The 12,482-nt window shown below is 33.4% G+C and overlaps 1 protein-coding gene across 6 annotated transcripts in view; it reads right to left on the bottom strand.

The window, feature by feature from the left end:
• The window catches only part of LOC131953133 (cytosolic carboxypeptidase 1), a 102,207-nt gene that overhangs the window by 13,487 nt on the left and 76,238 nt on the right, over positions 1-12,482 (bottom strand). For all 6 annotated transcript variants that reach the window (XM_059316168.1, XM_059316214.1, XM_059316205.1 and 3 more), the window contains 4 exons: positions 9,495-9,648; positions 9,108-9,179; positions 5,919-6,021; positions 3,565-3,694 (listed from right to left, as the gene is read on the bottom strand). In XM_059316168.1, the coding sequence (XP_059172151.1) occupies positions 3,565-3,694; positions 5,919-6,021; positions 9,108-9,179; positions 9,495-9,648 (459 nt within the window). The remainder of the gene's footprint in view (positions 1-3,564; positions 3,695-5,918; positions 6,022-9,107; positions 9,180-9,494; positions 9,649-12,482) is intronic.

Raw genomic sequence — 12,482 nt, 5'->3', positions numbered from 1 at the left:
GCCTGTGGTAATCATAGTATATCTGTAATAGTTAGAGATATGAACATAATATATGCCTGTGGTAATCATAGTATATCTGTAATAGTTAGAGATATGAACATAATATATGCCCGTGGTAATCACAGTATATCTGTAATAGTTAGAGATATGAACATAATATATGCCCGTGGTAATCACAGTATATCTGTAATAGAGATATGAACATAATATATGCCCGTGGTAATCACAGTATATCTGTAATAGTTAGAGATATGAACATAATACATGCCTGTGGTAATCATAGTATATCTGTAATAGTTAGAGATATGAACATAATATATGCCTGTGGTAATCATAGTATATCTGTAATAGTTAGAGATATGAACATAATATATGCCCGTGGTAATCACAGTATATCTGTAATAGTTAGAGATATGAACATAATATATGCCCGTGGTAATCACAGTATATCTGTAATAGAGATATGAACATAATACATGCCCGTGGTAATCACAGTATATCTGTAATAGTTAGAGATATGAACATAATACATGCCCGTGGTAATCACAGTATATCTGTAATAGTTAGAGATATGAACATAATATATGCCCGTGGTAATCACAGTATATCTGTAATAGAGATATGAACATAATACATGCCCGTGGTAATCACAGTATATCTGTAATAGTTAGAGATATGAACATAATACATGCCCGTGGTAATCACAGTATATCTGTAATAGTTAGAGATATGAACATAATATATGCCTGTGGTAATCATAGTATATCTGTAATAGTTAGAGATATGAACATAATATATGCCTGTGGTAATCATAGTATATCTGTAATAGTTAGAGATATGAACATAATATATGCCCGTGGTAATCACAGTATATCTGTAATAGTTAGAGATATGAACATAATATATGCCTGTGGTAATCATAGTATATCTGTAATAGTTAGAGATATGAACATAATATATGCCTGTGGTAATCATAGTATATCTGTAATAGTTAGAGATATGAACATAATATATGCCTGTGGTAATCATAGTATATCTGTAATAGTTAGAGATATGAACATAATATATGCCTGTGGTAATCATAGTATATCTGTAATAGTTAGAGATATGAACATAATATATGCCTGTGGTAATCATAGTATATCTGTAATAGTTAGAGATATGAACATAATACATGCCCGTGGTAATCACAGTATATCTGTAATAGTTAGAGATATGAACATAATATATGCCCGTGGTAATCACAGTATATCTGTAATAGTTAGAGATATGAACATAATATATGCCCGTGGTAATCACAGTATATCTGTAATAGAGATATGAACATAATACATGCCCGTGGTAATCACAGTATATCTGTAATAGTTAGAGATATGAACATAATACATGCCCGTGGTAATCACAGTATATCTGTAATAGTTAGAGATATGAACATAATACATGCCCGTGGTAATCACAGTATATCTGTAATAGTTAGAGATATGAACATAATACATGCCCGTGGTAATCACAGTATATCTGTAATAGTTAGAGATATGAACATAATACATGCCCGTGGTAATCACAGTATATCTGTAATAGTTAGAGATATGAACATAATACATGCCTGTGGTAATCATAGTATATCTGTAATAGTTAGAGATATGAACATAATACATGCCCGTGGTAATCACAGTATATCTGTAATAGTTAGAGATATGAACATAATATATGCCCGTGGTAATCACAGTATATCTGTAATAGTTAGAGATATGAACATAATACATGCCCGTGGTAATCACAGTATATCTGTAATAGTTAGAGATATGAACATAATACATGCCCGTGGTAATCACAGTATATCTGTAATAGTTAGAGATATGAACATAATATATGCCTGTGGTAATCATAGTATATCTGTAATAGTTAGAGATATGAACATAATACATGCCCGTGGTAATCACAGTATATCTGTAATAGTTAGAGATATGAACATAATACATGCCCGTGGTAATCACAGTATATCTGTAATAGTTAGAGATATGAACATAATATATGCCTGTGGTAATCATAGTATATCTGTAATAGTTAGAGATATGAACATAATATATGCCTGTGGTAATCATAGTATATCTGTAATAGTTAGAGATATGAACATAATACATGCCTGTGGTAATCACAGTATATCTGTAATAGTTAGAGATATGAACATAATATATGCCTGTGGTAATCATAGTATATCTGTAATAGTTAGAGATATGAACATAATATATGCCTGTGGTAATCATAGTATATCTGTAATAGTTAGAGATATGAACATAATATATGCCTGTGGTAATCATAGTATATCTGTAATAGTTAGAGATATGAACATAATACATGCCCGTGGTAATCACAGTATATCTGTAATAGTTAGAGATATGAACATAATATATGCCTGTGGTAATCATAGTATATCTGTAATAGTTAGAGATATGAACATAATACATGCCCGTGGTAATCACAGTATATCTGTAATAGTTAGAGATATGAACATAATACATGCCCGTGGTAATCACAGTATATCTGTAATAGTTAGAGATATGAACATAATATATGCCTGTGGTAATCATAGTATATCTGTAATAGTTAGAGATATGAACATAATATATGCCTGTGGTAATCATAGTATATCTGTAATAGTTAGAGATATGAACATAATACATGCCTGTGGTAATCACAGTATATCTGTAATAGTTAGAGATATGAACATAATATATGCCTGTGGTAATCATAGTATATCTGTAATAGTTAGAGATATGAACATAATACATGCCTGTGGTAATCATAGTATATCTGTAATAGTTAAAGATAAAATATGGTTACCACAAGGAATAGGGGCTTGAGTCATAAACATAATACTTGATTTGGGACTGTAAGTAAAATATTATAAAATGCTTTGAATTAGGCTGCATCCTGCTTCCGAATAACCACAACCGCTATAAGGACCAGTGTTTCTTTCAAAGTTTGTTCTCTGGATTGGGGGAAGGCACTTTTTAGGGGGGGGGGGGGCGCTCTCACTACAAGTGCCCCATATGGTCACTGGATGGTTTAATCATCAACTGTCGGATGGTTTAATCATCCACTGTTGGGTGGCACTATGTCAATTAATAAAGAGCTCCTTGAAACTAATGTAGTGCAAGAGTGCTCATGGTATAGCCCAGGCGCCAATTCGCACCATACAGGGGTGCCTGATTCAATTTAATGAAAGATTATGGTACCACATTTCATCCATATTCTATTGTACTCTTTAAAATGAAGTAGGCCTAGTACACGCCATATATATATATATATATATATATATATATATATATATATATATATATATATATATATATATATATATATATATCTCCATATATTTATATATATATATATACATATATATATTTATATACATATATACATATATATATATATATATATATATATATATATATATATACATATACATATATATATATATATATATATATATATATATATATATATATATATTTATGTTTTTATATTAATAAATATCTTTATATGTAAATGGTGACATACCAATGGGGGTTTGTTGATAGCACTGAGATACTGGAGAAGACCTTTTGTGTGATAGATTGTTGGGTGCAGTATAGAACACGGCTTACCCCATCTGCGGTTCAAATCTTCTCCAACCAGAGATGAGCGATGGCTGAAAACATCTTTATTAGATCAAATACTTTACAATCTTAAAACATCTTTATTAGATCAAATACTTTACAATCTTAAAACATCTTTATTAGATCAAATACTTTAAAATCTTAAAACATCTTTATAAGATCAAATACTTTACAATCTTACATTTTATACAATCTTAAGAGGGGAAAAATCAGAAAACCATTAAGTTAAAATATATGTGCGAAAATTCGAGCAGAGATTCACTTCAAGCTGACCATTCATCCAATCTAGTATAGCCTAAACCTTCAGTATACATTGTGTAACTGCTGGATGTCTTTCATTACATGACATCATTTACCCAGGACACCATTTACCTAGTACACCATTTACCCATGACATTAACCCATGATGACATTAACCCAAGACACCATTTACCCAAGATGACATTTTACCAAGACACCATTTACCCATGATGACATTTACCCATGACATTAACCCATGATGACATTAACCCAAGACACCATTTACCCAAGATGACATTTTACCAAGACACCATTTACCCATGACGACATTTACCCAAGACACCATTTACCCATGATGACATTTACCCAAGACACCATTTACCCATGATGACATTTACCAAGACACCATTTACCCATGACGACATTTACCCAAGACACCATTTACCCATGACGACATTTACCCATGATGACATTTACCCATGACACCATTTACCCATGACGACATTTACCCATGACGACATTTACCCATGACATTAACCCATGATGACATTAACCCAAGACACCATTTACCCAAGATGACATTTTACCAAGACACCATTTACCCATGATGACATTTACCCATGACATTAACCCATGATGACATTAACCCAAGACACCATTTACCCAAGATGACATTTTACCAAGACACCATTTACCCATGACGACATTTACCCAAGACACCATTTACCCATGATGACATTTACCAAGACACCATTTACCCATGACGACATTTACCCAAGACACCATTTACCCATGACACCATTTACCCATGATGACATTTACCCATGACGACATTTACCCAAGACACCATTTACCCATGACACCATTTACCCATGATGACATTTACCCATGACACCATTTACCCATGACGACATTTACCCATGACACCATTTACCCATGACGACATTTACCCAAGACACCATTTACAGTCAATATTTGTTCAAGTCCTCCCACATTACAGTCCATATTTGACCAATTTGTATGGTTAATAGAGCCTGATATTTGCATTACCTTCCATTTATAACGCCACCAGGGTTTAACATTGGAACAATCTTACCTTCCATTTATAACGCCACCAGGGTTTAACATTGGAACAATCTTACCTTCCATTTATAACGCCACCAGGGTTTAACATTGGAACAATCTTACCTTCCATTTATAACGCCACCAGGGTTTAACATTGGAACAATCTTACCTTCCATTTATAACGCCATCAGGGTTTAACATTGGAACAATCTTACCTTCCATTTATAACGCCACCAGGGTTTAACATTGGAACAATCTTACCTTCCATTTATAATGCCACCAGGGTTCAACATTGGAACAATCTTACCTTCCATTTATAACGCCACCAGGGTTTAACATTGGAACAATCTTACCTTCCATTTATAACGCCATCAGGGTTTAACATTGGAACAATCTTACCTTCCATTTATAACGCCACCAGGGTTTAACATTGGAACAATCTTACCTTCCATTTATAACGCCACCAGGGTTTAACATTGGAACAATCTTACCTTCCATTTATAACGCCATCAGGGTTTAACATTGGAACAATCTTACCTTCCATTTATAACGCCACCAGGGTTTAACATTGGAACAATCTTACCTTCCATTTATAACGCCACCAGGGTTTAACATTGGAACAATCTTACCTTCCATTTATAACGCCACCAGGGTTTAACATTAGAACAATCTTACCTTCCATTTATAACGCCATCAGGGTTTAACATTGGAACAATCTTACCTTCCATTTATAACGCCACCAGGCTTTAACATTGGAACAATCTTACCTTCCATTTATAACGCCACCAGGGTTTAACATTGGAACAATCTTATCTTCCATTTATAACGCCACCAGGGTTTAACATTGGAACAATCTTACCTTCCATTTATAACGCCATCAGGGTTTAACATTGGAACAATCTTACCTTCCATTTATAACGCCATCAGGGTTTAACATTGGAACAATCTTACCTTCCATTTATAACGCCATCAGGGTTTAACATTGGAACAATCTTGAAAATAAAATTTTCTCTCACATCTTGCCCTTTTTTGCTCAGTAAAAAATCTATTGTTCCTGAAATAAAATAAATAAAGCGTGAGTGATCTCCCCTATACTTTCTATTGTTCCTAAAATAAAATAAATAAAGCGTGAGTGATCTCCCCTATACTTTCTATTGTTCCTAAAATAAAATAAATAAAGCATGAGTGATCTCCCCTATACTTTCTATTGTTCCTAAAATAAAATAAATAAAGCATGAGTGATCTCCCCTATATTTTCTATTGTTCCTGAAATAAAATAAATAAAGTGTGAGTGATCTCCCCTATATTTTCTATTGTTCCTGAAATAAAATAAATAAAGCGTGAGTGATCTCCCCTATACTTTCTATTGTTCCTAAAATAAAATAAATAAAGCATGAGTGATCTCCCCTATACTTTCTATTGTTCCTGAAATAAAATAAATAAAGTGTGAGTGATCTCCCCTATACTTTCTATTGTTCCTAAAATAAAATAAATAAAGCATGAGTGATCTCCCCTATACTTTCTATTGTTCCTAAAATAAAATAAATAAAGCATGAGTGATCTCCCCTATACTTTCTATTGTTCCTGAAATAAAATAAATAAAGTGTGAGTGATCTCCCCTATACTTTCTATTGTTCCTGAAATAAAATAAATAAAGCGTGAGTGATCTCCCCTATACTTTCTATTGTTCCTGAAATAAAATAAATAAAGCGTGAGTGATCTCCCCTATACTTTCTATTGTTCCTGAAATAAAATAAATAAAGCATGAGTGATCTCCCCTATACTTTCTATTGTTCCTGAAATAAAATAAATAAAGCGTGAGTGATCTCCCCTATATTTTCTATTGTTCCTGAAATAAAATAAATAAAGCGTGAGTGATCTCCCCTATATTTTCTATTGTTCCTGAAATAAAATAAATAAAGCGTGAGTGATCTCCCCTATACTTTCTATTGTTCCTAAAATAAAATAAATAAAGCATGAGTGATCTCCCCTATACTTTCTATTGTTCCTAAAATAAAATAAATAAAGCATGAGTGATCTCCCCTATATTTTCTATTGTTCCTGAAATAAAATAAATAAAGTGTGAGTGATCTCCCCTATATTTTCTATTGTTCCTGAAATAAAATAAATAAAGCGTGAGTGATCTCCCCTATACTTTCTATTGTTCCTAAAATAAAATAAATAAAGCATGAGTGATCTCCCCTATACTTTCTATTGTTCCTGAAATAAAATAAATAAAGTGTGAGTGATCTCCCCTATACTTTCTATTGTTCCTAAAATAAAATAAATAAAGCATGAGTGATCTCCCCTATACTTTCTATTGTTCCTAAAATAAAATAAATAAAGCATGAGTGATCTCCCCTATACTTTCTATTGTTCCTGAAATAAAATAAATAAAGTGTGAGTGATCTCCCCTATACTTTCTATTGTTCCTGAAATAAAATAAATAAAGCGTGAGTGATCTCCCCTATACTTTCTATTGTTCCTGAAATAAAATAAATAAAGCATGAGTGATCTCCCCTATACTTTCTATTGTTCCTAAAATAAAATAAATAAAGCATGAGTGATCTCCCCTATACTTTCTATTGTTCCTGAAATAAAATAAATAAAGCGTGAGTGATCTCCCCTATACTTTCTATTGTTCCTGAAATAAAATAAATAAAGCATGAGTGATCTCCCCTAAACTTTCTGGAATATATAAGACTACTGGGGATGGCAAGTCTGGATATAGACATGATTTTTAATCAATTTTTAATTGCTTAAACTTTTTAAAATTTAATAGAATATAGTAGAAAAAAGAATTGAGCAAATGTGTAAAATAGTGCAGATTATTCAGACTGCATAAATTCATATAAATTTTTTAAGGAAATAGCACAGTATTACTTCCAGTACACTCAAATTTGACAGAAGATAGAGAATTAGATCTTGTACATAGAGAATTAGATCTTGTACATAGAGAATTAGATCTTGTACATAGAGAATTAGATCTTGTACATAGAGAATTAGATCTTGTACATAGAGAATTAGATCTTGTACATAGAGAATTAGATCTTGTACATAGAGAATTAGATCTTGTACATAGAGAATTAGATCTTGTACATAGAGAAATAGATCTTGTACATAGAGAATTAGATTTTGTACATAGAGAATTAGATCTTGTACATAGAGAATTAGATCTTGTACATAGAGAATTAGATCTTGTACATAGAGAATTAGATCTTGTGCATAGAGAATTAGATCTTGTACATAGAGAATTAGATCTTGTACATAGAGAACTAGATCTTGTACTTAAATGTGAATTTTGGTCTATCTGTCTGAAATAGTACTCAAGCTATAGGCTTTTGAAAAACCAAAAGTAGAATAAGTTTCACTTCCAGTTAACGGCAATTGCTGAAAAGTTTATACAGAACTACAAATTTCATGTTATACTTATATATGAAATTTCATCAACCTAGCTGTAACGGTACTCAAGTTATTGTGTTGACAGACACACAAACACACACACAGACAGAATTGCAAAGCCCAGTTTTTCTGACTCCATGACACATAAATCACCAAAATTTTGATACATCTGGATTTATAATTTTTGCCCCATTAAAAAAAAAACCCTATACTGCATATATGATGAAGTACTGAAGTGTAAAAGTGAAAATTCAAAATTTCATCTGATTTTTGTGCAGGATTACAATCCTCTATACTCTCTATACGAGAAAGTAAAAATCTATTGTTCCTGAAATAAAGTAAAAAATGTTTTGTAATTATCTAAAGAAATGGAATATAAAATCTATTATTATAGAAATAGAAGGGAGTTGCATACAGTATACACTAGCAGTTTAAGATGTAAGATAAATTAAAAGAATACACCATTCATGAAAGATCAATTGGGCTTAGGAGAAGCAAATACCTCTTAGAGAAAGGCAACATGTTTAAAAAAAAATATATTGCAAATTAAAAAAAAAATAGGTGGAACATTTCGGAATGTACATTTCAATTAAACATGGTGAAAAATTGCTGAGGTCAAATTCTTGAATCTGTGCTTTACCCATTGACCATACATGACCCACTGACCTTTCATGACCCACTGACCTTTCATGACCCACTGACCTTTGATGACCCACTGACCTTTCATGACCCACTGACCTTTCATGACCCAGCTGGCATTGCTCTCTCCTGGATGGACGCGACTGGTTAAAAAAATGTATGGTCGACTTCCTGGATAACAAAAGTGACAATCAAACTTCTCATTTGATATACTATTAAAAACACATGTATGTAGTACTTCTAATACTTTTGAGCTAACAAAGTACTTGAAGAAGTCAGGCTGATATTACAAGTACGGTCGTACCTCAAGATGTCAAGTTTATTTGTTCTTTCAAGATATCAAGTTTATTTGTTCCCTAACAATTTGTTCAATGTCAAATTAAAAAATGTATTTATAAACATTAAATCTTGCATAAGAATTCCACCTCAGTGCTGCCCCCCCCCCCCCCCCCCCCCCCCCCACCCCACCGTCCGTACTGCACTTACTGAACTCTTCTAGTCCCTCTGCGTCCAAGCTGTGTGGCTGTGCTGTGATGGTCAGAACTGGAACATCATTACCTCCTAAGGTGGTGCACAGAGTTTGTTGGCGGTAAAATATTTGGCTGGCATCAAAGTGGTTCTCCCATTGCTTTAAATGTGTCTGGGGGAGGGGAATAGAACATTAAAATATTTGGCTGGCATCAAAGTGGTTCTCCCATTGCTTTAAATGTGTCTGGGGGAGGGGAATAGAACATTAAAATATTTGGCTGGCATCAAAGTGGTTCTCCCATTGCTTTAAATGTGTCTGGGGGAGGGGAATAGAACATTAAAATATTTGGCTGGCATCAAAGTGGTTCTCCCATTGCTTTAAATGTGTCTGGGGGGGGGGGAATAGAACATTAAAATATTTGGCTGGCATCAAAGTGGTTTTCCCATTGCTTTAAATGTGTCTGGGGGGGGGGAATAGAACATTAAAATATTTGGCTGGCATCAAAGTGGTTTTCCCATTGCTTTAAATGTGTCTGGGGGAGGGGAATAGAACATTAAAATATTTGGCTGGCATCAAAGTGGTTCTCCCATTGCTTTAAATGTGTCTGGGGGGGGGGGGGGAATAGAACATTAAAATATTTGGCTGGCATCAAAGTGGTTCTCCCATTGCTTTAAATGTGTCTGGGGGAGGGGAATAGAACATTAAAATATTTGGCTGGCATCAAAGTGGTTCTCCCATTGCTTTAAATGTGTCTGGGGGAGGGGAATAGAACATTAAAATATTTGGCTGGCATCAAAGTGGTTTTCCCATTGCTTTAAATGTGTCTGGGGGGGGGGGGGGAATAGAACATTAAAATATTTGAGTGACATATACGTTGGCTGATCTTCATTCAGCACACCTTGTTAAGACAAAATGTTAAGGCCATTATTTAAACAAGAAATTGAGATTCAATTTAAAAAAAAAAGCTTGAGAGTAAATGGTATTTTGTTTTTCGTTTCATAGATAGAAAAAAATATGCTTTTAAATGTTTGTATTGCAAATATAAATGTCTAAGAATGAGAAAAAAATATGCTTTTAAATGTTTGTATTGCAAATATAACTTTATAAAACGGATTTTAGGGCACTTACCCTCTTTACATCTGGCTAATTTTGGCATGTTTATAGGTAAATGGCTTGGCCGAAGGGCAGACCTGTCAGTCTCACTCAAAGCCCTCGACGAGGGCTAAAAAGTGACCGCGAGTGAAATTCTCTTTATATGAGCTCTATTACGAAAAAAAATTTCCTCCAACGACCCCCCTTGATATTTTGTGAGGTGGTAGGAGAACGCCTTGGGTTGTCACAAAAAACTCGGCATATCTGGGAAAACTTCGTAAAGGGGTCAAAACTGACCAGTTTATTTCCCTATATAATCTTTGTATTTTATGGGAAAAACAGAGGGTCATTTCAACGCGGATTTTAGGGTACTTAAACTCAGTATATCTGGCTAATTTTTTGCACACTCTTAGGTGAATGGCTTGACCTTTAGGGAAAACTGTCGGTTTCACTCAATGCCCTCGACGAGGGCTAAAAAGTGACCGCGAGTGAAATTCTCTTTATATGAGCTCTATTACGAAAAAAAATTTCCTCCGACGACCCCCCTTGAAATTTTGTGAGGTGGTAGGAGAACGCCTTGGGGTGTCACAAAAAACTCGCCATGTCCGGGAAAAATCGGGAAATGGGTCAAAACTGACCAGTCGTATTTCCCTATATAATCTTTGTATTTTATGGCAAAAACAGGGAAATATTAACACAATTTTTAGGTTACTTAACGTCTGTACATCATGCTAAGTTTTTGCATACACTACTATAGATGACTATGCCGTATGGAAAAACTGTTGGTCAGACTCAAAGCCCTCGACGAGGGCTAAAAGATGATCGTGAGTGAAGTTCTCCTTATATGAGATATACATATAAATAAACTGACGAACGATCCCCTTAATATTTTATGACGTCGTAGACCAACCCTGAAGGGTAACAAAAAATTTTTATTCCTGTCGGGAACAGCCATTATAGTCGTTAAATATGTTCATATAGCGTAATTTCTTATATAAGCATAGCAACTGTTTGTAAAAAAAAAATAAACAAAGACATACGTCATACGTTCAGTTTTCAAGGGAGGTAACGTTTTTAAAATTATTATTTTTCAAATAATTGTATACTATTTTAAACAGAAACAGAAAATAACGAAGTATAGCATTTGTTTTAGTACAAAATTAAGTTGGTAATTCAGTTACGTATCCTAATTAAATAATTAAATAAATTTCAAAAGGCAATGTAATATAAACTATCAGATATACTGTTCATGGAACCTGTGTAGTTCTAATTCCATTTTAGTTATAGATTGCGTACTTTCCAATATATCTCTGAGGACGGAATTTAAATGACAAACAAAAACATTTTTTCTAAAGATAGCATTACTGTTTAGATTAAAGCACTCCACACCCAATCCATCGCTAAATTATTAAGTATTCAAATTCTCAAATGTTTTTTAAAAACCTAAGCGAAGCTAGGCAGTATGCCTAGTAGTTTTATAAATTAATACTAAAAGTGTTGTAAATCAATTTCCATTTTTCAAACTGATAATAATAATTGTCGGCATGTTCATTATACACATTTTTAAAAAAATATCTCTTACAAAAAATCTAATTATGTCTGAAATTTTTTATATTTAGTCCTTTAGCACTTACTTCCCTTGATAAATTAGGAAAACACAATTACTTCCCTTTAAAAAAACACATCTGGTGGAAACAAATTTGACTTTTTATTACTTTGTTTTGGTGTTGCGAAAAAAATAATTACATAATTAGTGGGGATTGATCAAGTGCAATGTTGTAGGTATTTTAAATACTGCCTTTTATTTATTTCATACACTGAGCGTACTGTTTACTACTTATTTTTTAGCGCAATTTCCATTCTGGAGAATTGCGTTTATTAACCCGTCATTTCTGGATGGATGGATGGATGAA

This window comes from Physella acuta, unplaced genomic scaffold (assembly GCF_028476545.2).
Source record: "Physella acuta isolate Inbredline_101_S28 unplaced genomic scaffold, ASM2847654v3 ptg000075l, whole genome shotgun sequence".
Lineage (NCBI taxonomy): Eukaryota > Metazoa > Mollusca > Gastropoda > Physidae > Physella > Physella acuta.
This window is presented reverse-complemented; position numbering and strand designations above follow the sequence as displayed.